At 33.4% G+C, this 27,079-nt stretch overlaps 1 protein-coding gene and 2 long non-coding RNA genes across 3 annotated transcripts in view; 1 reads left to right on the top strand and 2 right to left on the bottom strand.

Moving 5' to 3' along the window:
- LOC133176126 (uncharacterized) overlaps positions 1–25,478 on the bottom strand; it is an 82,852-nt gene extending 57,374 nt beyond the window's left edge. The window contains exons 1-4 of the mRNA XM_061311289.1: positions 25,421–25,478; positions 24,727–24,930; positions 4,015–4,176; positions 1,843–1,857 (exon numbers count right to left, since the gene is read on the bottom strand). Of these exons, the coding sequence (XP_061167273.1) occupies positions 1,843–1,857; positions 4,015–4,176; positions 24,727–24,930; positions 25,421–25,478 (439 nt within the window). The remainder of the gene's footprint in view (positions 1–1,842; positions 1,858–4,014; positions 4,177–24,726; positions 24,931–25,420) is intronic.
- Positions 7,040–8,405, bottom strand: LOC133176108 (uncharacterized). The gene is made up of 2 exons (XR_009719386.1): positions 8,281–8,405; positions 7,040–8,061 (listed from the first exon to the last, which is right to left on the bottom strand). It is a non-coding gene; the product is annotated as an uncharacterized LOC133176108 (long non-coding RNA).
- On the top strand, positions 13,194–14,109 carry LOC133176109 (uncharacterized). Its single transcript, XR_009719387.1, has 3 exons — positions 13,194–13,243; positions 13,432–13,547; positions 14,027–14,109. It is a non-coding gene; the product is annotated as an uncharacterized LOC133176109 (long non-coding RNA).
- Positions 25,479–27,079: the final 1,601 nt, after the last annotated feature.

Here is a 27,079-nt window from a genome sequence, read left to right as displayed (position 1 = left end):
GCCTGTACTGTGCAGTGTAAGAAACGAACTGCACTAATAGCAGCAGAAGTTGCGTTCATGGTGCTATGAACGCAACTGGTGAGTGCAGGTTCGTAGTGGGAGAAAACAGAGAGTATGCAAATATATAGCGATGGGCGTGTCCGTTCGTACGCTCTCATTCCATCCGGTACACTTTGGGTAGCCATCTCTTATCAGTAACTTCTCTTTCAACACTGAATGCAATGAAATGAAACTTTCAAAAATTATTTTATGTAGTGGCATTGTGCATTTCCTATCGTACGTTTCAGACGGAAACGTATCGTACGTTTCAGACGGAAACGTATTTGGGGTTTATCATAGCAAAACATTGACTTTGTCATTGTTTAATTAAAATTCGGAGGAACCAATCTTGTATCCGAATCTCCTCTCGTACCACTAAATAAAATTTAACGAGACTTTCACAAAATCTCATCCTGTATTACTAAAAAAAATTAATGAGACTTTCACGGAATCTTAATATTTTGAGTTTCTTTTATTAAAACATAGACTTTTCCATTGTACTCAATAAAGGGAGTACCTATTTTGTTAACGCATCGACTCCTAAACATTCATTTTGTGGCTCAGTGATCACAGTTCCTTTCATCTCCCCCCCCCCCTTTTTGGCATGTCAAATATTTTTGTGCCCTCCTCTCTCCCTGCACACACAAATACTTTGAAAATCTTTGCTACGAATTTGAGAGAGAATCTGAAAAAAGCAAGTGTTCAAAATGTGGTTAGCCAACAGAGTTTCGAGTAAATTTTCCTTCGTTTCCTGTTAATTTGGCCTTCTTTTGTGCCAATCCTGGGACTCGCGCAGCTTTTCCTGACACCCGCAATTCGCATGATACGTGTTACTATAAGGCAGAACGGAAAGCGGAACGGAATAGAAATCAGAAGATACCGAATGGATACCGAAATAATTCAGAAAAAATAAGACACAGCATTTATATATAAAATATCGCTGTGGTATAAATATGTACGAGTGGAATTCAATATTAAAGGCCACTTAGCAACCAGAAACTTGCTACAGTACTCACAGTAGCTGCTATCATTTTTGACTTTCTCCATGTACCACTTATGTATTACACCAATAACTCATCAATGTTTTTTCTTTGATGGATATGTTTTATTTTTATTTAAATCAGACTTAGACATGTGAGATGAGACATTCATATAGATATTTGTGATGCGATTCCAATTTTATAGACCATCGCATGTATATGCGACAGGAAAAAAAATCATGAATAAACCATTTTGTAAAAATCTTTAGTTATATATGAACTATTAGATATTAAATACTGGTTCCTGTCTTATTTATATCTGTACTACGTAAACAAGCATTCTGAAAGTATTGTATTAGCAATACTAGTAATCTGGTTCCCATTAAAAATTGAAAATGCCGTAATTTAGTCAAAAATCATTGAAGCGGAACATAATACAAGCTTGACTCATCAAGGTAGATTCACATACCAAAATCAGCTCAATATCTGCAAGCGTTTAGAAAAAAGCGCGGAAAAAGAAGTGAGACAGACTGACAGACAGACAGAGGGACATACAGTGTTACAAACAGACAGACAGACGAGAAGGTTTCACCGGTAGGGGACTAATAACTTGGTGTAAGATTTTCTGTTCCGCATTATAGCAACACTTACATGTATTGCATGAATGGGTGTAGTATAACCTTTCAGATTCTGTAACTTTTTTTGCAGTATGTTATGGGATAATGGGGATATTAGCTTTGAAACTTAAGAGCCCCTTGAACATAAGAAATATCTTCGGTATGTTGGTACTTATTGAAAAAAATGCTAAAAAGTCACTACTTACATGATATGTCAGATTCTGAAAGCAAAACAAGAAGAGATGTATCAGTAAGAATTCTTAGAAATTCAATGACAGTCTATATGCAGGAATCCTACATATACGTATTTTTAATTAATTAAACTTTCAAAAGTAAAATACAATAAATTTTTAAACACTTTGAAAGTAAAAGCATTTTATGATGAAATCTTTGAAATATAAAAAAAAATTCAAAATGATAATTAAATGAGTAAATTTGGATTGGAAACTGATGGCCAGTTGAGCATAACTTATCATGATTTCAAGAATGTTAGACTTTTGCCAATCAGAGAGCTAGAAATTATTCAATGATATATTAAAAAGATTATTTTAGAATGACTGCTAGTTAGAGATTTCGTTTTTAATTTAATTTTAAAATCATTAAACAGCTCTTGGTGTAGAATTTTATTACTTTTTATAAGTTTAAATTATACCGCTCAAAAATACAACCGTAGCAACGGAAGTGAGGGGATCTAGAAACTGAAACATAGGCCTAGCAGCCATGTTGTTATTTACATGTGGAAAGATCGAGTTATTGTTTGAAGTTTTAAGGTACAGTTATTAAATGTGGAATTTTCTACGAATCACGGGGACTGGAAATGAGAGGATTGCATGGATACACATGACTCAGCTGGTAGTCAGGGGTGTGTGTCCCCATACCAAACCAGGTTATACAGATTTAACGGTGTTCTTTTTTGGATATTAACCAATCGGAGGCTAGAATACAAACAGAATTAAATTATATAAATTTAAGTTCAATATACTAAAGTTTGACAACATTTTTATTAGAAATAAAATATTAACTATCCCCAAATCAAATACATTATAACTAATGTACGTGCGTTTTTGAATCTTACTATCACACTATCCTGATAAAATAAAGGTAAACTCCACCATTATTCCCCAAAGAGAGCCTCCTAATTCCTCTGCATAATTACAGGTTTTCGGCGAGTAGTCTTTTTAGGGAACACACCAAACTCACACAAAACATACTTGCCGTATTAATGATACTTTTTAAGTAACTGTTATTTGATACTCAAAAACTTTAAGTCTGGATTTAAGAAGACTTGACTAACTGAATGATGTAACTAAAAAAATTATCCCTTCTATGGAGTTTACACAAAATACAACGGAGATAATTATATACTTAACGATACGACTTAGTAGAAAGATTAACTTTTTTGAACTCAACTTCTGATCTAACAGTTCTTATTAAGTTGCATCAGTTGGCTCCGGTCCAAAAAAAATTAAATCAGACAATTTTGATCTCAGTCTCACTCTCCACGTTTAATTCCTTTGGTAAATGTGGGACTGATATGAAAAGCATGAAAGGTCTTGAGGAAGGGGTCGGAGGGGAGGGGGGGTCCCGGTCTTTGCAGTTATTAAAAGTATATATATATATATATATATATATATATATATATATATATATATATATATATATATATATATATTGCTTGTCAAGAATTTTTTTTGACTGGAGTGGATTCCCCTGGAATAAATTCCTGGCTTCGCGCATGGAGAGTGAGCATTTTTTTAGCCTTATAACTCCGGAGCTAGATCCTTAACTTATCAGTCCTTAACAGAACTCAATATCTTTCAAAAAGGCTGTTACACAGAATTTGTTTTTATCATGATATTACAGCAAAAACTAGAATCAAGGTCATTGCACCCTTTACTCATGAAGTAGTCGCCAATGTGGAGCAGTGGTTAGAACGTTTACTCTAGAGTCGCGGAATGAGGAGTTGATCCTTACGTCGCTGGTTTGGATCCTAATGCGGGATGTGGAGACGGGTGCTTCGGATGAGACCGTATAAACCGAGGTCCCGTGTCGCAATAGGTGCTGGCACGACAAAGATCCCTTACTGCTCATTGGCCCGAAGTGCCGACTTATAGGTATAAATTTGAAGCCCTCCACCGGCAAGTGGTGCCGTCTCCATATGAGTGAAAAATTCTCGAAAGGGACGTTAAACCACAAAATATAAACAAACTCCTGAAGTATCTATGGTTGACATATGATCCAAATTCGGAGATCGAAGGGGATAACATGAACTTCGGACAAGTTATACTGGAGGAACATACTGATCATTACAGCTCGCATGATAAAAAAAAGTGCTCAATTAAGGTTAGTAAAAAAAAAATCAAAGTAATTTTACTCACCAAAACAGTATGCTGAGTTGCACAGATCCAATGGTGTCAATTCATATACATAGAAATTCCCACAACTCTTAACTCTTATGGTGCGGTCCTTTGAACAGACACTACTAAAACCAACCTGGCAGACTTTCACATTTTTTATTTGTCCTGAGTCTGGTAGTGAATCTATTGAACAGGAAAAGACAACGAAGTAGATATAATTTGGGCTTTATTGTGCATTAAAAAATTAATGTTTTCAAAAAGTTATGAAATTGGCATAAATAAGAGCTGAGTATATGAATGTGATAAATCATAAAAGATTAAAGAAAAAATGAGCAAGCTCACAAACCCCACGCCCCCCCCCCCCCCCAAATTTTACAATGCAACACATAATCAATGGTATGGTGCACTTTAAATACACAGTATAATTCTAAAAGGGGCATTTTACTTGCATTTTACTTGCAAAAAATCATCACATCAAAACTTCTTGCAAATAAGGACATTCAAATCTTTGTCTGCTACAAATTTAATTGGGCTGAAGTTTCTAGATAAATAATGTTATCAACATTTCTTGGTAATATATAAATCACACATTATATCTGAAATACCCAACAAGTTTCGGGAAATTCAGTGCAGGAGCTATGCTAAAAAACTGTTATTTAAATTCCTCAGTGATTTTGATTTGTTAATGAGTGTAAGTCCATGTCCAACGTATGACAATTTTCAAATTTAAATAACTGATGTAGTCATATTTATTTAAATACTGTACTTATGAAATTATTGAAGGCAAGACACTAATTCGAGATGTGGGGGGGGGGGGTGAGAAATTTTGTGTACTTCTATCTAAGATTCTGTGTGGGTGTATGTTGAATCATTAGTATTTTGATCTTAAAATCAATAGGGGTTTTTTAAGGTCATAAAATATTTCACAAAAAAATTCATTACAAAAGCTAATTCCAATGGATTTCCTTATAACTTAGCTGGAAAGTTTCTTCAATAATATCCAAAACTCTAAGGGAAAAATAATGGAATTGGAATTTCCTGGCAATATGCACATCTATACACTGTGTCCTAAATATCTGCAAAGTATGGCGAAATTCTGTGCAGCGGTTTAGGAGGAGTTGTGCGGACAAACTGTTCCTCTCTATTCAAGATTTGGCTAAAAATCTAAGTTGAAAAGTACCGATATTCCAAGAAAAATAACGGAGTCGGAAATTCCTGGGAATATGCATAACTACACACTGTGTCTTAAATATCTGCAAAGTTTGACGAAATTCTGTGAAGCGGTTTAGGAGGAGTTGCGCTGACAAACTGTTCCTCCCTATATTCAAGATATGGCCAAACATCCAAGCTGAAAAGTGCCGAAATTCCAAGAAAAATAAAGGAATCGGAATTTCCTGGGAATATGCATAACTACACACTGTGTCCTAAATATCTGCAAAGTTTGACGAAATTCTGTGTAGCGGTTTAAGAGGAGTTGCGCTGACAAGAAAACAGGACTGACTGACTGACTGACTGACGGGTCAGAAACATTATACCTCACGCAACTTGTTGCGTGGGGTATAAATATGGCGTCGCCCGCGTGGCGCAGTGGTTAGAGCGTCTGCTCTAGAGTCGCGGAGTAAGGAGTTGATCCTTACGTCGCTGGTTCGAATCCCACTGTGGGACGTGGAGAGCGGATGAAACCGTATAAACCGAGGTCCCGTGTCGCAGTAGGTGCTGGCACGAAAACGATCCCTCATTGCTTGATGGCCCTGAGTGCCGAGTATAGGTCAAAATTTGCAGCTCTCCACCGGCAAGTGGTGGCGTCTCCATATGAGTGAAAAATTTGAGAGTGACGTTACACAATAAACAAACAAAAACAATATAAATATGGCAAGAAGGAGGACCATTCTGGAAATATGACGTCATTAATTAGGCATATTTAAGTACCAGTCCGTGTAAAAATCATGCAAAAGTGATATTTAAGTGATTCACTCAGGTTCTCAGAATTCAATGATTTTCCACACATAGATTTCTCTTGCACTATGATCCATGTATGCAAAATGAAAAATGTTTTGGATCATGGTTACTATGGAAACCTGGTCAAAGTAATTTCCTTAGCAACCAGCCAATTTTTCCATGTGAGGGGGCAAAAAATCACTTATCTTTAAGGCCTGAAATTATATACAAAAACTTTGACAATTATTCTTATTTACTGGTATGATAAAGACACACACTTTAGGTGTTTAAACAACACAAGAAATTGATATTTTGTTTAAAGCTAGTACTGTGGTAGACATTAGAATATATACATGTTTTTGCATTTTTGCTGACTCAGCATTTTCATTGATTTTGACAATATTCAAGGTCAATTCAAAATTAATACCAAGCTAATACAGCTGTTGCATGACTTTCACGTTAAAGTAGAGGACTTTCTCTTTTAGAGATTGACTTCGAAAGCGCGGGTTTTTTTTAAAATCCTATCCGTTGCCTAGCAACAATATTGGATGTTTTGGAAAATAAAAAGCTAAAATTGGTAGTGTTGTAACAATTATCTTATAGAATAAATAATTTTTTTGTCCAAAAATCAAATTTTCAAGTAATAGGATATAACTATTATTTCTAAAGAAATGCATTGATAAGGAATAATTAATTATCTCCATGGCAACAGCAAATTTCCCATAGCAACAAGGCCGATATTCAGAATTGAAAAGAAAATGTAAGAAATTGTATAAATGACCTTGCGAAAAATAACATTTTTATGTATGAAAAATAAAGATCATTCTGCAAATAAAACATAATGAAAATTTTACTTTGGGTCTGCTAATTAAAAAGAACATGGGGAAGTTTTCCATATTGCTACATTTATCACAGAAGTGAGCAATGTTAACACTGTTGTTGTCTTGAAGAATACTGATTTCATCAAGAAAATGAGAAAGTATTTGAGGATTCAGTAGAATAATTAAAAGTATGAAATATATTCTTTATATTCTTTATTTTAAACATTTCTTGAATCATTCATATAACACCTGGTATTATTATCCCCCTTGGTAGAACTCTTTGGTAAAGGAAATACATTTTAGTGTATTCAGTAAACAATGGAAGCAGACAACACTCTCTGTTCAGATCAAACTTGTAGTTTTTCGAATTTTCACAGGCATATTTGTGGACCATCTATATATTATCCATCAGAAAGCAGCCTCAGCCCCATATCTAACTGTTTAAAAGATATTTCAAGTCATTTAAGGTCTTTAAATTTATGTAACTCTCACATTCCAACTGAAGGGCATTTACTATGTTTCCGAGTGGGCATATTTTCCTACAAGTCGGCAGAACATTTTTCTATATGTCCCAAGTTGCGTGCAGAGTTGGGAGTTATGTGGAAAAAAGGGCATACGTGTGCATACCCAGATCATATTGGCAAGGCGAAACCTGAGAGACCGATAACTCCCTTGATGTCACATTTCATACTGGCCCGCAAAGGGGTCATGGTGCCAGTTGGATCAGGTTAGTAATGTTATTTCACTTACTCACTATCAATCTTTATAGATCACAAGATGAATATGAATCATATCCTGTGCTTGAATTCTCCTGAGCTGAACAGGTATAAACTGTTTATGATACAGTTCAGTATTTTTTCACTTAATATCACATAATGCAGTGTAATGCAATCCTCATAAAAGAAAGTTCCATCTTTCATGTCATATGTTGCCATGGCCAAAAAATCCTATCTTGGTCTTTCACTAAATCTGAAATAATTAGAGGGTCTCTTCTGGCTATATGGTTTCAAAAATCCTGCTTATCTGTATTCAAAATAAATCCACATGATCCAAGGACTTCTTTAATTACTCAGCATTTTTAACACACTTTGAACTATATCACATTTTGTAAAAACAGAAATCTTGAGATGCTTATCCAGATCTGGTCTTTCTTTTTGCACCTTTTAATTTTTTTTACTTTTGCCGGACCTTAACAGCTGCTCAGTGTCCTGATATTAAAAGTGTAGGCTGTAGCATGTAGCTGACCAAGTTATCTAATCCACATTTTGAATTTCACATTTTCTTGCCTCGTCTGATTCTCTTTCTTTCACTGAAATAAAGTTAATGGTACAATGTCATTCGAGTTAATTCTAGACGTACAACATAACAACAATTTGACAATATATCAATATAAAAAACAACAGAGAAAATTCCACCACAGAGTTAAATACGCATTAACAAAAATAAGTAGAAATCTTGTTACTCTGTTATTCTAATGGAACTAGTTCAAAAATTTCATATAATGACCTTTTAAGCTACTGAAACATACCTAAGTGCCCAATATTTGGACAATTAATTCACCTTGCCATGCTTGCCGTGGCTTCCACCTTTCGAAATTTACTGTATATTGATTGGCTATTTAGTGTGGGGCGGCACCACGTTTCACTTCCAGAGTCTTGACGATTCGCCCCAGGAAAGAGTTTTCGCCCCAGGAAAGAGTTTTCGCCCCTTTGCGATTCACTTGTTTTGTTTCTAAATAAATGGTAAACACAAAACACTAATATACACGGCAAGAATACAATAAATAACCAAAAGATAGACATTTTTTTTCCATTGGATATATGGATTTGTTCTAAACAATATATTTATTTATCACTGCGGTACGATGTGTTGGGGGGTGGGGGGTCGGGGGTTTGGGCTAAATCAGGAACACACACACACATACATATATATATATATATATATATATATATATATATATATATATATATATATATATATATATATATATATATATATATATATATATATATATATATATTCCCAATAATTTATCCGTTATTGAAAAAATTTGTAATGAATCATTTTTTTAACTATTCAATTTAAAAATTCAATAAAAATTTATTTATTCACTTGATAATTTTTCTTTCCAAATAGTATTCCAGTGATGAAATGGAGGTGTGCGTGTTGAGGGAGAGGGGGGGGGGGGTAAATCATTAGAAAGATATGATTTTATTGTTAAATACATGAATTGTTTTCATTTTCATTTACTAGATGCTATGAAATATGAATATATATATATATATATATATATATATATATATATATATATATATATATATATATATATATATATATATATATATATATATATATAAAGTAATTTCTAAAGTTAAAATTTCTACGGGGAAAAAAATCCTTTTGAAGAATTATAAATGGTGTACTTGTGTTTATTGATGAATCACATTTGTGGATTGTAAAACACCTGTGAACTTCTTTCAAAAGTATCTTTGGATCTTATTTCAGGTATTTGTCGCAAATGTAGGGGAGTAATGTATGAGGAAATGAAAAATACCAATATGTTGAATAAAGATGTGAGTGATACCATATATCATTTTATGAAAAGAGGATGCCTCAGTATAATGTTTAATATGTAAATCCAGGGTTAACTGGCTGTAAGTCAGTAGAAGATGGCAACCCTCCTTATAAAAATCATTTTTATGCAATGGAAACCTCTGTGTAATAAAAATTACAGAGAATTGAAGAAAAAATGCAATAAATTATTCTGACTTCTTTTCTTTTAAAAATATATGATTATCTAATATATTGATTTCAAATAAATTACAAATGACTGAATTGTATTTATTTTATTTCAGTTTTGTGGTAATGAGGAAGACAGTTGTCCAGATTTCAATTCTGAAGTCAAATCTGACCCACTTTGTCTGGTAAAAGTTTTCAAAGTTTGACTGATTAATTTGCAAAAAAATAAATACCAAGTTTTTATCTTGTGGATGTATTTTATAAAAAAAAAATACACTTAGTAAGAGAATTAGAAATCTCTTATCTTAATTTATAAAATTATATACATCATGATACGTCATAAATATCATGATACATGCATTGTGAATTTCTTATTTTAATAAGTTAATGATGTTAGAATTTTTTCACATATCACAAGAGAGAATTTATCTCTTGTATTTTCTTGACCCAGATACTTGCATCAATTATAATTGATTTTTCCCACATGTTGTGGTTTGCTCATGAATCATATGATTTTGTATGTCTTTTGAAGAATCATCAGCAGTCTACGACATGCACTCTTCAATGTAATACAAACAGATGCAAAGAGCAATGTTCTTCAGACTCTGTTTCAAGAAAGGTATATTTTAAGGAATTCTGATTGATATTACAAAAAATGACATTGTACCATTAATGTTTACAGTATTTTTACATAAATAATCAAGAAACTCACAATTTTGATTTTTTTTTTTTTCATCTAAATTGCATATATACATTTGAATTCAAATGATTGATTATCTGTTTTAGGAAGAAGAACAGAGAGACCTGAAGGGACATTCAGAAGAAGAGTCTGTAAGTGCCTGCATATCAGTTTTAGCTCACCTGATGAAAGGGTGTTCCGTGTCTGTCTCTATTCTATCTTCTGTAAACTTTCCTGTCTTCTGTAAACTTTTCATATTTTTGACTTCTTCACTAGAACCACTGGGCCAATTTCAGCTAAACTTGTGACAAAAGCATCTTTGGGTGAACGGTAGTCAAGTTTTTTTTCACAAGAAGAGCCACACACTCTTTCAAGAGATGATAATTAAGAGTTCTTGAAAATTTTGTGACCCCAGGGGTAAGACAGGGCCACAACAGGGGATCAAAGTATTACAAAGGAATATATAGGAGAAAATGCTAAAATATTTTAAAAATATTTCTTAAAAACCACAAAGCCATGAATATAGCCATATTGATAAAGAAATATCCCCAGAAATTTTCAAATTATGTCCCCCTTGGAATAGGGTGGGGCCACAATGGATAATCAAAGTTTTAATTGGGATTACCTGGTACATTGGAAAAGTTTTGAAAAATCTTCTAATTCTCATGAACAGCAAAGCCATGATTAGTCATATAAATATGTATTCAAAGTTCTACAAAAGAATGTGTAGGAAAAAGAATCTGCTGATGAAGAACAGAGGGGCCATGCTTACTCAGGTTAGCATTGTGGCCCATGGGCCTCTAGTTAATAGAGCTGTCATGAAAGAAGGTAGATTTTGGTTACACTGAGTGTGTTTATTATAATTCCAGTGAATTTATGATATTAAATGAGATCAAATATTCAATTCATCAATAAGCTTAATTTGAAGTCACTTCTTGTTGCAACACCTTATTTATGACTCTTGTTACTCATAGATACACAGTTCTCAACCTTTATCACAAGTATCATCCTGGAGTGAAGAAAACATAGAAACATCACTTGATGATATAAATAAGACAATGGGTTCTCTTAGTCGAGGCAGTTTTAGTCCACTGAAATATCAAGTGCGAAGAAATTTAGATTCCTTAATGCCAAACACCCTTCGTACCTTGAAACGGAAAACAGGAGAAGCTATAAACCTAGTCTTAGAAGGTATATATAATCATCAATATAATGGCTTTCATAAAACCGAAATTCATTTTTTGCAGAATCAATCTTTATTCATTTCAAATGGGATAATAGGGTGTCCATTAAGTTTCTCTTTATAATAATGCTTTGAAGTTAACTGTTTAAGCTCTAACATAATTAGCATGTGTATACTTTCCTCCTTTAAGCACTAACCATCTGATATTAAAAAAAAAATCAATTATCAGATTACCAAGTATATGCTCATTGAAAATAATAATGTATATATAAATATATATATAAACTTCCTTTTTCTTAAGGTATAGCTCCAGGCCAGGGAAATAAACTCTTGAAACTGATCCAGGAGCCTTCAAATGCGGAAACAAATTGCGACTTAGAAAAGGTTGTGGTAAATCTTTACCTTGAAAGCAGTGATAAAGATATTAAGAAACAGCTCCTGTCTTTGATTTCTTTATCTCACACAAAGAAGGAACTACAGCAACTCATCCCACAACTCTCAATCTATGCCATTGATGAAGCACGCACATATGCTGCAGATCATAGTAAAGGTTTGTATTCTATTTCACATGCTTAACAAAATTCAAGTAAATGTGAATTTAGAATTAGCAGCTGTGCATGGATAAATTTAGGGCTTAGACAAATGAACATGAGATTCATCATTAAAATTATACAATCATACTATATGTACTACTACTTATTATACCCTCCGCAAACAAAGTTTGGGGGGTATATAGAAATCACCTTGTCCATCTGTCCGTCTGTGCATCTGTCTGTCTGTGCAAATGTGTCCGGTCCATATCTTTCTTACGTAGGAACATTAGAATCTACTACTACACACAAAGATTGTTCATGTCCTGAGAGTATGTCATGACCTTGACCAAGGTCATTTGGACAAGTTCAAGGACACTGACAGAAAAATTTCATTGTTAGTGTCTGGTCCATTTCTTTCATATGATTAAACTTGAATCTACTACTTCACACAAAGATTGTTCATGACCTGAGGATGCGTCTTGACCTTGATCCAAGGTCATTTGGGCAAGTTCAAGGTCACTGAAAGAAAAAGTTCATAATTCGTTTGTGGTCCATATCTTTCTTATGGATAAACTTGGTGAGTTCCCATTTTACACAAAGATTACTTATAAGCTGAGGGTGTGTCATGACCTTGACCCAAGGTCATTTGTGTAAGTATTAGTGTCTTGCTACCTTCTCTGCAAAACCCAGCAGGGGGTATTTGTCCATTTGGGACAGTTCTAGTTTGTCAATAAATTTATTGCAACCAAAACAGTTTTTACAAATTTCAATTTAAAATGTATTAAATGTATCATCATGTACTACATATAATAAAAAAAACTGTCATTTTTCTCTATAGTTTATCATTAATCATATATAGGAACACACAGTCACAAGAGGCCTGTTTTCCATCACAGAATGGATAAAGTGAAGCTAGATCATGCCTTAGATTTTTTCTTCAATCCTGCTTTTCACCAGGTATGGTAATAAAGAAAAGAAAAATGTTAATAATAGTAAATCAATACTATCTTATTATGTAATTGGGTACAACTTTATGCATTTTCCTGAATTTATTTGCACAAAAATACCATGTGCCAAATATATTTTCAGGTTTCATCTGTAGGCACAAAAGAAATAAAACTGGATGATGGGTCTTTAGTTACTATACCAGAGGTTGTCAGAACTGTTTGGAATTCAGCACTCGTTAAAATGTATTTGTCTTTCTGTGAGGAAACTGAGTTTGCCCCATTATCAAGATCAACTCTTTTCCATGTTTTAAGTGTCTGCCCAGCCTCAAAATGTACAAACCTAAAAGGTCTGGACAATGTTGCTGCGGAAGGAGGACATGCATATGAGATACTATTGTCGACAGTGGCAGGTATATTCTATCTGTAGTAAACATACTTATAGTACAATGTACATGTATTTGTTGACAATTGAAATGATCAATGACAAATGAAAATAGAGCTTAAATGAATACATCTTCTTATTCTGAGGTTATTTATTGAGAAATATAGCATTTCTAATTATACATCATGTAATGTTCTATTTGTCGGATTTTTACAGATATGGAAAAATATGCACCAAATGCCCTGTTGCATACTGAACTAAAAGAGCTTAAGGATTCTCTACTAGCTAGTAGGATGTACCTTAAAACAGAATTTAAAGCACATTTAAAGCAGGTATTATATACAAGTACTTATTCTTTTTGGTACATTATGAATTATGCTTAGTTGTCTCAGCATCAAACCAATACAAACACATCTGTCTGTATAATTAATTCACAGAGGAGAACATAAAATAGATTTCATGCTAATTGAAAAAAATTGTGATAAAATATGTATACCAATGTTAATGTTATGAAGTATTCATTATGATAACATGTTTTGTTGGAATGATTTATCTATATAATAAAATCCATGTCAGAATTAAAGAACCCATAAAACCTGATGCAACCAGCATTTTCTTCATTTATGGGAAAACCCAGTTACATAACTGACTCCTTTTTAAAGATTTAAATTATAGGCATAGAACTATACATATTAATTGTTTAATAGGACATATTGATTGCATTTTTTTTATTGATTGCATTTTTTTTATTTAAAAAAAGGATATTGTTATGACTTTCAAGATTATAATATTCTTTACTTTAACTTTACAGTTTGATTCTTGTGCTGACCACTGCATCAGTTTTGCACTCAGTGACCCAGGTGATGAGTGTCTGCAGCAGAATTGCCTTGATCACGACCATGATGTTCTTTGTGACAAATGCAGCTTGCTTCCTCAGACAGTCATAAAGTTGAAAGAAATTATGAAAAGATTTGGTAAGAATAAATAAATGTTTCTTTTATCCTCCACAAACTTTTGTTTGAAGAGGATATTTAGTGTTTTAAGCTGATATGAATTTATTGATGAATCTTCTCTTAAATACTTAGCATTCTACACTAAATTGGGACTGAATTTTTATGAGATGACAAACTTAATCTATAAAAAAAATTCCTGATTTCAACAAAATCATTAAAAGTTTGGGGTTGCTGATTTTTTTTTAATGCCCCTGTAATGGAAGATTAGAGAGCATATAGTTTCCATCCATCTGTAAATTGTCTGTGAAAACTTTAACCTTGCCCATAACATTTGATCGGTTGGACTAAAGCTTTTAAAATATACGGGTATATTCCTTATGATGATTTTCTTTTGGTACCAAGATATTTGACCTCTTGACCTTGCAGTTTGACCCACATTTGAAAAATCTAACCTTGACCATAACTTTTGAATAGTTAGTGCTAGGGCTTTTGTATTCAAATGTGCATTCCTTGTGACAAGCCATCCCTTGGATGCCAACAATTTTGACCCTTTGACCTTGGAGTTTGAAAAACTTTAACCTTGGCCATTACTTTTGAATGTTTGGTGCTAGAGCTTTTATATTTCACAATTTTTTTTGCAGTTCCATTTAAAAAAACTGGAGAACAAACAGTTATAAAAATATTAATAAAAACTTATTACAGACATCTGTGCTACAGTGAAGGAAGACATGCTTGCAGATATTGATGTTGCAGAAATCAAGATCAGTGAGTGGAAGAATCACATTGTGAGGGGCATGAATCAAGATCTAGCAAGGACACACCGCCTTCAAGAAATACAGCATGGAGATGTCCTTCTAATTATGGACTGGGCCATGAAGTTTTTACCCATTTCCTATCGTGAGAAACAAAGCGACTGGTATGGACAAAAAGGGGTGAATTGGCATGTTTCAGTCTGTATATACAAGGATGAAGCACTGAATTTAAAGGTGAGACTTAGTTCATTACATATTCTTCACTGTTTTTATCTTCAAATCATTATGCAAAAATTGGCGTTACAAGAGATACATGGGTCAATAAATTGCTAAATTTACTTTGACCCGAATAGCTATATATACATGTATAGCCTAAATACTCTTCACAATTTTTTCTCTCTCTAAATATGTGTATAATTTCTTTGTTAAAATTTGAATCTTTGGTTTAAGTGAGCTTAAACTGTTCTTTAGTTTTGACTATGAAATTTAATTTCAGCTTGATTAAGGAATTGCTATTTCAAAATTTAAAAGAATACTATATATAAGACAACATTTTAAAACAAATTTTTTGTTAACCAAATTTTAGCACAGGACATTTGCTCACATGATGGATGGAGTTCGACAGGATTGGATGACAGTTGCATGCCTGTTGGAGCATACCTTGTCAGAAATAAAGAAACAGTTGCCTACCATAAGTAGAGCATATATTCGCAGTGACAATGCAGGTTGTTACCATTGTGGGAATTTGTGGCTAGCCATTCCAGGAATAAGTGAACGAACAGGTATTTAAACATGTATATGTATTAACACATACACACAAAGGGTATTCCATGCAAGTTATTTATGTTTAACTAACATGGGTTTCACTAAATCAAATATGTTCTGAATGCAATCATATCTGCTGTGACATTTTTTTCTGGTTTTCTTTATTTTTAGCAAGCTATTTTAAATACTCATTCCAACTGTTTCAGCTGTGTCCATTGCACGATATGACTACAGTGAAGCCCAGAATGGCAAATCTTACTGTGACGCTAAAATTGCCCATATGAGGAGTAAATTCAGAAAAGTTGCAGCTTCAGGATATGACATCACTACAGCAGCTGACATGAAGAGGGCCATTGATATGTTTGGGGGTACAACAGGGTGTCAAGCTGCACATGTTGAGATTTCTTCTGGGATCACAACAAGCAAATGCCCTATCAAGGGGATCACCAAAATTTCAAATGTGCAGTTTGAAGGCAACTCACTGCAAATCTGGAGAGCTTTCAGAGTTGGCAAGGGCAATGTTTTGGCCATACCTCATGAAAACAGTGTAAGCTTTATAGTAAATGCTCAAGAAGTTCTATGACTGAAATGTTTAAATTAATGTCTCTATCTTAAAACTTTGATAGATTTCTTAGTGTGACCATTCCAAAAATAATATTCTATTAGCTAACAATTTATATCTTAGTTTAACATTATACACGTACTACCTTAGTTTATCACTATTGTTTTATCTCAGTAGACTACAAAAACATAAATCTTCTTTAATTTAGTGTTTTAATTTGCAGTCATTCTGCCATGTCTATAATTCAAAAACAAATATTACAGGAGCTTTCCACCATAAAAGAAAAGGCAGGCTTCACAACTATAAGTCCTGAAGGAAATATCAGAGAACCAAAGCTTGAGGAATGCTGCTCTGAAGAAAGAAAATTTCCCTGTTCTGAAGGAGGATGTACAAAAGTATTTTCTTCATTCAACGATCTTCAAAATCACATATTGATTGGAAGCCATGACATTCTTTCACAGATGTCAACATACGATGATATCAAAGTTAGATGGAAGAATGTGTGTTCTGACCTCTCTGGAAAAATTATCAGTTATGCATGTAAAGAAGTAACTGAGGGAGAGTCAAAGTGCTGCATGGGATGGGCCTTGAAGAAGGAAAGAAAATCGGTCAGATATTCAGATGATATTAAGGACTATCTTCAGGAAATTTTCCATGCAGGGGAAAGCAGTGGAATGAAATTGCACCCATCCATCGTTGCACAGAACATGAGGGTAGCCTTAAACAAGGAAGGAAACAAGCGATTTAAACCACAGGAATATTTAGAGCTTGGACAAATTTCTTCATATTTTTCAAGACTAACTGCTGAGAGGAAAAAAAGGAAGAATGTTGAGATTAGTGAGGAGGAACTAGAATCTATCCTTCTGGACATCAGAAAAGTGGAAACCACAACAATTCTGGAGTCAGACACGTAGATATATGAATCATCTAATACAAAACATTATCACATCAAAATGTTTAAATTTTTTTGTGAATATGTAAATATTTTTTCATCTTTTTTGTAATATTTACTATGTGAGTGTTCTATCGGGGGCGGTAACTGGCCGCTCCATTTGTAAATATCCTTTTGTTCCATTTTTATATGTTATTTACTAAGTGAGTGTTCTATCGGGGGCGGTAACTGGCCGCTCCATATGTAAATATCCTTTTATTCTATTGTTATATGTTATTCACTATGTGAGTGTTCTATCGGGGGCGGTAACTGGCCGCTCCATATGTAAATATCCTTTTGTTCTATTGTTATATGTTATTTACTATGTGAATGTTCTATCGGGGGCGGTAACTGGCCGCTCCATATGTAAATATCCTTTTGTTCTATTGTTATATGTTATTTACTATGTGAGTGTTCTATCGGGGGCGGTAACTGGCCGCTCCATATGTAAATATCCTTTTGTTCCATTTTCATGTTAACTTTGTGAGTGTTCTATCGGGGGCGGTAACTGGCCGCTCCATATGTAAATATCCTTTTGTTCTATTGTTATATGTTATTTACTATGTGAGTGTTCTATCGGGGGCGGTAACTGGCCGCTCCATATGTAAATATCCTTTTGTTCTATTGTTATATGTTATTTACTATGTGAGTGTTCTATCGGGGGCGGTAACTGGCCACTCCATATGTAAATATCCTTTTGTTCCATTTTCATGTTAACTTTGTGAGTGTTCTATCGGGGGCGGTAACTGGCCACTCCATATGTAAATATCCTTTTGTTCTATTGTTATATGTTATTTACTATGTGAGTGTTCTATCGGGGGCGGTAACTGGCCGCTCCATATGTAAATATCCTTTCATTCTATTGTTATATGTTATTTACTATGTGAGTGTTCTATCGGGGCGGTAACTGGCCGCTCCATATGTAAATATCCTTTTGTTCCATTTTTATATGTTATTTACTATGTGAGTGTTCTATGGGGGCGGTAACTGGCCACTCCATATGTAAATATCCTTTTGTTCCATTTTTTTATGTTATTTACTATGTGAGTGTTCTATCGGGGGCGGTAACTGGCCGCTCCATATGTAAATATCCTTTTGTTCTATTGTTTTTTATGTTATTTACTATGTGAGTGTTCTATCGGGGGCGGTAACTGGCCGCTCCACATGTAAATAATCTTTTGTTCCATTTTTATATGTTATTTACTATGTGAGTGTTCTATCGGGGGTGGTAACTGGCCACTCCATATGTAAATATCCTTTTGTTCTATTGTTTTTTATGTTATTTACTATATGAGTGTTCTATCGGGGGCAGTAACTGGCCGCTCCATATGTAAATAATCTTTTGTTCCATTTTCATGATAACTATGTGAGTGTTCTATCGGGGGTGGTAACTGGCCGCTCCTTATGTAAATATCCTTTTGTTCCATTTTCATGTAAACTATGTGAGTGTTCTATCGGGGTTTACTGGCCGCTCCATATGTAAATATCCCTTTTTTCCATTTTTATATGTTATTTACTATGTGAGTGTTTTGGGGACAGTAACTGGCCGCTCCATATGTAAATATCCTATTGTTTCATTTTCATGTTAACTATGTGAGTGTCATATCGGGGGAGGTAACTGGCCGCTCCATATGTAAATATCATTTCGTTCCATTTTTATAAGTTATTTTCTATGTGAGTGTTCTATTTGGGACCCTACGTAACTGGCCGCTCCATATGTAAATAATCTTTTGTTCCATTTTCATGTTAACTATGTGAGTGTTCTATTGGGGGCGGTAACTGGCCGCTCCATATGTAAATATCCTTTTGTTCCATTTTTATATGTTATTTACTATGTGAGTGTTCTATTGGGGGCGTTAACTGGCCGCTCCATATGTAAGTATCCTTTCATTCTATTTTTATATGTTATTTACTATGTGAGTGTTCTATTGGGGGTGGTAACTGGCCGCTCCATATGTAAATATCCTTATGTTCCATTTTCATGTTAACTATGTGAGTGTTCTATCGGGGGTGGTAACTGGCCGCTCCATATGTAAATATCCCTTTTTTTCCATTTTTATATGTTATTTACTATGTGAGTGTTCTATCGGGGGCGGTAACTGGCCACTCCATATGTAAATATCCTTTTGTTCCATTTTCATGTTAACTATGTGAGTGTTCTATCGGGGGTGGTAACTGGCCACTCCATATGTAAATATCCTTATGTTCCCTTTTCATGTGTTATTTACTATATTAACTGGCTGGTCCATATGTAAATATTATTATATTTTTTTTGCATGTTGCATACTTTATGTGAGTGTTATATCGGGGGCGGTAAGTTTCAGAATGTATTAGAGTGTCATACACTGTTCAGGGTGCACTTACCCCCCCCCCCCCCCTTTAATATGAAGACTTTTTTCTTTAAGTTAAGTTTTTCGTAATATGTCCAAAACATGGAGTCAACATTTTTATGAAATAAAGGAAAGAAATGGAAAAAAATCTGTTAGGGTGAAGTGTTTCACGTGAGTTTTGTGGCCCATGACTTTAAATTTTCAAAAAAATATTCTGTGAGTTATGTTTAGGTTGCATTACAGGTACATGTAGAGTATTATATTTTTTAATTCTGAGCTTAAATCCTATGCATGTGTCCAATTGGATGTGGTAATTAGCTTTTGTCAACATTTGACAGTATAATACTAGAATGTGTCTTGCATAGAATAAATTTCAGTTTCTTTATATTGAATAAAAAAATGTCTTTGCAAAGCCAAGATTTCTTCTGCTTTTTTAAACAAAAACATGGGCATTGCAGTCTTCCTTTTAGGTATGACAAAATTTTCATTGAATATCTGATTTTATATCTGTAATACATATAAATATGTATAATTATTTTAAAAATCTTATCATTGATTACTTTTCAAAATAGCAAGTTTTAAAAAAAAAATGAAACACCAAAAATTGTGATATTAGAAATTAGAGTGATATTAAATGAGATTTATATATAGAAAAAAATAAATAGTACCTTGCAGAAATACCTGGAAATGTATCCACATTCTTTTGTGAGGAAACTTGTTAAAGTTGCAATATGTGATAATGTCAATCATAAATTATTTGGAAAAACATAAATTAATGAAGAACGTCTCATCTGTCCTTAAGAAAGAAAGGAACAAAATGCATACACTGAGAAGGAGAGAGAGCATAATCCATGCATCATGCTTGATTTTGGGAATGAAATTAATGTTTCTCTCACATACTAATTGGAATGGATAAATAATATTTATACATATTAATTAAATATGTATGCTTCAAAAATGCAGGTGTATCTTATTTCTAAAAGCGACTGAAAAACTATAACTAATGAAGGCCATTTTAAAAATAGTTTGCATACAATTATTTTGCCTGCTTGCCAGTTTGCAATATGTTACCATGGCAACCTAAGTATTATTTTTATCTAGAATCTTGTTAATAATACAAATGATTTTTTAATGATAATACTTTTTAGGTATTTAGTTCCTTTTTGAAGGTTATTTCAGAAAATCTTATTTCAGCCTCAAAATTTAGGAAAATGTGCCTGATTGAAATGGGTAAAGTGATTATAAAATTGCTTGTTAATAGTTCAGAATTGATGTCATGGGTTAATTAGGTACAAAATACTTTTATTAAACCCATATTACTTAAGCAATTTTGCCTATCTGCAATTTTTAAGACAAAATAATTTACTATAATATATCTTAACTGTATACATGTGTAAACATACCAAAAAATCTCTTAATTTTCACTGTTGCTTTGGGAAATTTGCTGTTGCTATGGAGATAATTAATTATTCCTTATCAATGCATTTCTTTAGAAATAATAGTTATATCCTATTACTTGAAAATTTGATTTTTGGACAAAAAAATTATTTATTCTATAAGATAATTGTTACAACACTACCAATTTTAGCTTTTTATTTTCCAAAACATCCAATATTGTTGCTAGGCAACGGATAGGATTTTAAAAAAAACCCGCGCTTTCGAAGTCAATCTCTAAAAGAGAAAGTCCTCTACTTTAACGTGAAAGTCATGCAACAGCTGTATTAGCTTGGTATTAATTTTGAATTGACCTTGAATATTGTCAAAATCAATGAAAATGCTGAGTCAGCAAAAATGCAAAAACATGTATATATTCTAATGTCTACCACAGTACTAGCTTTAAACAAAATATCAATTTCTTGTGTTGTTTAAACACCTAAAGTGTGTGTCTTTATCATACCAGTAAATAAGAATAATTGTCAAAGTTTTTGTATATAATTTCAGGCTTTAAAGATAAGTGATTTTTTGCCCCCTCACATGGAAAAATTGGCTGGTTGCTAAGGAAATTACTTTGACCAGGTTTCCATAGTAACCATGATCCAAAACATTTTTCATTTTGCATACATGGATCATAGTGCAAGAGAAATCTATGTGTGGAAAATCATTGAATTCTGAGAACTTGAGTGAATCACCTTTTGCATGATTTTTATATGGACTGGTACTTAAAAGTTTTAACGAGGCTCAATCTACTTGGTTTGCGCATACGTTTCACGCAGCGTTGTTGCAGACGCGTCGCAGTACCCTTGATTGCCGTCACAATTGAATATAATAACGTCACAGTTAAAATGACGTCAATATGCGCTAAAATATTTTGCCATTCTTGCATTCCTGGTAGGTCCTTACTGTGTGTGTGTTGAAAGGTCATCATTCTGGCATTTCTATCAATTCTTGTGTTTTAATAAATAACTGTTTTTAAAACTTCGGGACATAATTTATTTGAGATATTGTGAATTTCTAAGTAAATATTTATGTTTTATTTTGAGTTTAAAAAAGATGCAACCTCAAGTAAACACATATAGTCTTTCTCCATGAAAATGTTTATTTACTAAATGAATTTTGTTGATAACTATCGTGCAGTAGCTTGATTTAGATAGATTCCGAGTCATTTACATGTAAATGCAACAAAAGAAGAGGAAATACTCTACTTTCCTACATATTCACAAACTTTGTAATTTTATTGCTTTTACCCCCCACCCCCACCACGTCCTCTTCTTTTTCCACGTTAAACAACGCATTGTGTTAGACAAAATAACGATTGGAGAGAAAATTCTTTCATAAGATAACGAGCATTCAATTTTGAGAAACATATACAATACAACAATCAGTTCTTGATATTATGTAAACCTACTGTGACTTATAAAGTATCTTAGCTATAATTTAAAGTTCTATTTTGGTGTTCTGATATGTCCCCTTTTCACTACAATAAAGGCTACCCCACTTTTCTTTTCATTTTTAAATGAGAAATGGATGTTGCACAATATATATGAAAAGCAAAACATTTATCAATTCCATTGTTTTTATGTAGTTCTAGCATATAATTGTGTGTAAAACCACGAAAAATTCTCCATATTTTGAAATTGTCCCCATTCCACTTCAATCAAGACAAGGTAACAAAATTTCGCATTCTTCTTATCATGGTACATAAAAATATATATCAAAAATTCAAAAATCTTTGCCGGTCCGTTTTCGTAATTTCCAACTAGATTGGGCCTCGTTAAGCAGAAAAAGACTCAAAAGAACGCATTTCTGCATTTGATTTTCTGAAGAAAAGTGTCCACAGCTGTTGCCCACTTCAATTTTCGGATATGTTGTATAAAATCATTTGAAAAATCACATTTCCTGAAATCTTTGTGGGCGATGCATGTGCCATAAATTATAGGAGAGAAAATTTCACTGAAAATTTATCTCTTCTACAACTTTTCAAGAAAATGCGGGAAAATGCATGTTTATGATGTCACAATTAGCATTTAGGAGGTCATTTGAGAACAACGATTTGTATGTTCTTACTGCATGGAATTTAAGCGAATCAGAAAGTATGAGCTTTAATTTCTTTCACCACTTTCATACTTTAGAAAAATACAGGGCCAGATTTGTATTGAAACTGTACCTTGTTCTTTACTAAACCATTATCACAATACTGGTAATTAAAGATAAACTAAATAATTTACCGAAAAAATAATTTTCATTCAAGAAAGTCACTACATAAATTCACTTTTACTTTAGGAAATGTTCATGAGTTCATATAATCACTCAGTTTGTCTGTGAAAGGTTCAAAAATAGATTTGTTTTCAAACTAAGCCTATCTACTATGGCACAGGAATATTTAGAATACTTATTTGTTTTATGTTGTGGCAAAGAAAACAATTTCCTGCATTTTAAGCTAGGCCTCAAACTTACCTGAGCATATATCTCTTTAGGCGGCTCAATGCTTATAAAAACATGCATGCATTTTTTTCAAAATACACCTACATATTTTTAATGTTTACCAAGCTATATTTTATCTGGGGAAAAATGTTAGTCGCTATACAAGTGCCAAAATAGACTTTCTTTAAGTACGAAGGCCTGGATCTGGATTCGGCAGAAATATGCGCGCACTTGAAAAGTGAAAATGTTATTAATTGCAATTTTTACGAGGACAGAAGAAATTCAGACTGTAGTAGAGTGCGGTTTGAACGTAATATATATATATATATATATATATATATATATATATATATATATATATATATATATATATATATATATATATATATATATATATATATATATATATATATATCGAATAAGAGGACGTATTTGCATTAATTGGACTCCGATTATAATTCATTGGTTTTTATGTCATTTTCTTTAGTGGTTGTGGGCTTTTCTACATAGCTTCAACATTTTTAAACAAGGGGATGGTCAGAGGTTATTGCCATGGAGAAACCCATGAACATATACCAAATTCTGTGGTTCTTAAACCATAAACTTGTCCTCTATCTGAAGGTACCTATTTTTATGCCCCCGGATCGAAAAATCCCCTTTGGTATATTGTTTTTATCCTGTTCGTCTGTTGTCAGCTTTAACCTTGCCGATAACTTTTGATTGGTTGGAGCCATGACTTTCATATTCTTGTGACAAGACCTTTCTTTGGGTACCATCATTTTTGACCTTGGAGTTTGACCAACTTTTGCAAAATTTTATGAGACTTTAACCTTGGCCATAACTTCTGAACAGTTGGTGCTTGGGATTTCAAACTTTACATGTGTATTCTTTGTGACAAGGCCTTCCTTTGGATACCAACAACTTTGACCCTTTGACCTTGACGTTTGACCTACTTTTGAAAAACTTTAACCTTGGCCATAACTTTTGAACGGTTGAAGCTAGGGCTTTCATACTTCACATGTGTAATCCTTGTGACAAGACCTTCCTTTGGATACCAACCACTTTGACCTTGACCTAGGAGTTTGACCTACTATTGAAAAACATTAAGCTTGACCATAACTTTTGAATGTTTGGTGCTAGGGCTTTCATATTTCACAAATGTAATCCTTGTGACAAGACCTTCCTTCGAATACCAACGACTTTGACCTTTGGCACTTTGAAAGGCAATTTTTCCTAAAGAATTAATTGCTCGAGCCTATGTTATTTTTGTAGTCATATTTATTGTGTGGACGGAATGAAATCGAGAGAGATCTGAAAAGAAGTGTTGAAAGTGGAGGCCTTATAATGATATAAATACCATTCATCCAGTAGGGATACAATGTTCCACAAAATCCCAAAGATGGTGCAGATGTTGTCATCTGGTGGAAACCAGCCCTGTACCATTTTTTATCAATATATCGGTCACAAACCGGGACGGCATCCTGGACATATGTTGGACTTCTTTTCGCCAAATCACCCAGTTCTGTATACACCGATGCAGAACAAGGATCTTGGGCAATAACTATTATGAAAAAATAAAATATAAAATACTTTCATTTAAATATCTTCTGTTGAACTGGCAATATAACAGCGTTTGTAATACGAAAAAAATATCTTGGGACACATCTTGAAAGGAAGTGGAAATCTATCAAATCTAGAATTTAAAAAAACATCATAAACTTTTAATATCATATATAAATCTGACATATGCTGGTTCATTTGACAAGACTACAAATAGAGGCTTCTATATAAAATGTTAATGCTGCTTTCTTTTCATCTAGTAGTAATTAAAATTTCCATGAAGATGCAAGTATCCAAAATTGAGGAACTTATTACAAGGGCAATATCAGTCCAATGTATCAGCCGCAGTGGTTTATTTTAAATATTCATAACAATAAAGAATAAATGATTTATGTAAGATATATCATTAGATCTTGATTTTATATCTTTAATAATATTGTTATATCTATTCAAAGTTTATTTTATATACATACTTAATTTCAAAACCGTACCTATTGTTAGGCTTCCGCTCATTAGCACCAGAATAACTTGGAGATTTGTCACTTTCATTTCTATTAAAAAAACAAAACGTTGATGATATTAAACTATAAAGTATTTCAAGTAACTCTTATGTATACATAGAATAAGTATTGTTAATTTTTAGAACAGGTGCAATATATCTGCAATCAGTGAAAACAGATAAAAGTAAGTAGGCATACTCCTTTTTTTGTCTGTTGGATCAAATGGATTTCCGAAATCGATAAATGGGGCATTGACATATTTTTTAATCGATTAAAATAATTAATAATACAAGAAGTCGGTGAGCCAATGCTCATTAGTAATAACCCTGCTTTGATGTGAATATACACTCTGAAGTGAATATACACAAGTTCAATTACGACAGACGCAAGGAAGAACAGGAAGTTGACATCGGATTCGTGCAATAATGAATCCAATCATATGGCATGCCTAAACAAAGTGTGCTTAAATTACAAGCACCTGCAACGAGTAGTGGCTGAGAAAACTGCGACGAAAATTCGTCATGTATGATACGGAAAGATGCAGGGATAAATAGAAAGCTGACATCAGATTCGTACAAAAATGAAATCCACCATATGGCATGCCTAAACAAATAGTTTGCTTAAAGATCAAGATACGGTTTCAATACAAATCTTGCCCTGTATCTTTCTTAAATATGAAAGTAATGCAAGAAATTAAAACTCATGCTTTCTGAATCGTTGAAATTCCTTGCAGTAAGAACATGCAAATCGTTTTTCTCCAAAATGCTAAAATGCTAATTGTGACTCATGAACTTGTGCATTTTCCCGTTTTTTCTTAAAAAGTTGCAGAAGACATCAATTTTCAGTGGAATTTTCTCTCAGGTGATATAGAGCACATGCATCGCCCACAAAGATTTTGAGAAATGTGATGATTGTACACAACATATCCGAAAATTGAAGTGGGCGTCGGCTGTGGACACTATTTTCTTAAGGAAAATATCCCCAGAAATGAGTCATTTTGTGACCCTTTCTGTTAAAATCTTACGAAATGTACCAAATAAATGACGTCATATTTCGAGAATGGTTCTCCTTCATGCCGTATTCTTTCACGATTTATCACATTCATATACTCAACTCATATTTAAGTCAATTCCATAACTTTTTGAAAACGTTAAAATATTTAGGGAAAATAAAGCCGAAACAGTACCTTCTTTCAAGCACCTGCGATGTGAAGTTCCTGAGAAAACTGCGACGATAATTTGTTACGGACAGACAGACGCACAAGAGCAAAACAGTATACCCCTTCTCCTTCAGAGTGGGGGTATAGTTAAAATAAAATTTTAAACATTTTTCGGTTATAGAAGAAAAGATATGTTTAAATAAGTGGATTAAAAATGCTTTACATTAAAGGATGTACATGTACTTCATATTTACAATAATTATTTTACATTACACTCGTACCTAAATGTAGCCGTAAACTCGGCATTTATAGGACAGTTAATGGTTTGCTTTGGCGAAGCCACATGCACAGTTAAGTGTTTTTCAACATTTAGACATGGGATAATTTTAATAATCACATAAAATGCTGATAATAAAAACTGACGGTCCTATCGCTGAAACGGATAAGCCAAGGTCTTGACATCAAACACATTAACGGACATTTTTGTACTT

Source organism: Saccostrea echinata, unplaced genomic scaffold (assembly GCF_033153115.1).
Source record: "Saccostrea echinata isolate AGI-Se365-2 ecotype Australia unplaced genomic scaffold, CSIRO_AGI_Sech_v1 ptg000066l, whole genome shotgun sequence".
NCBI lineage: Eukaryota > Metazoa > Mollusca > Bivalvia > Ostreida > Ostreidae > Saccostrea > Saccostrea echinata.
This window is presented reverse-complemented; position numbering and strand designations above follow the sequence as displayed.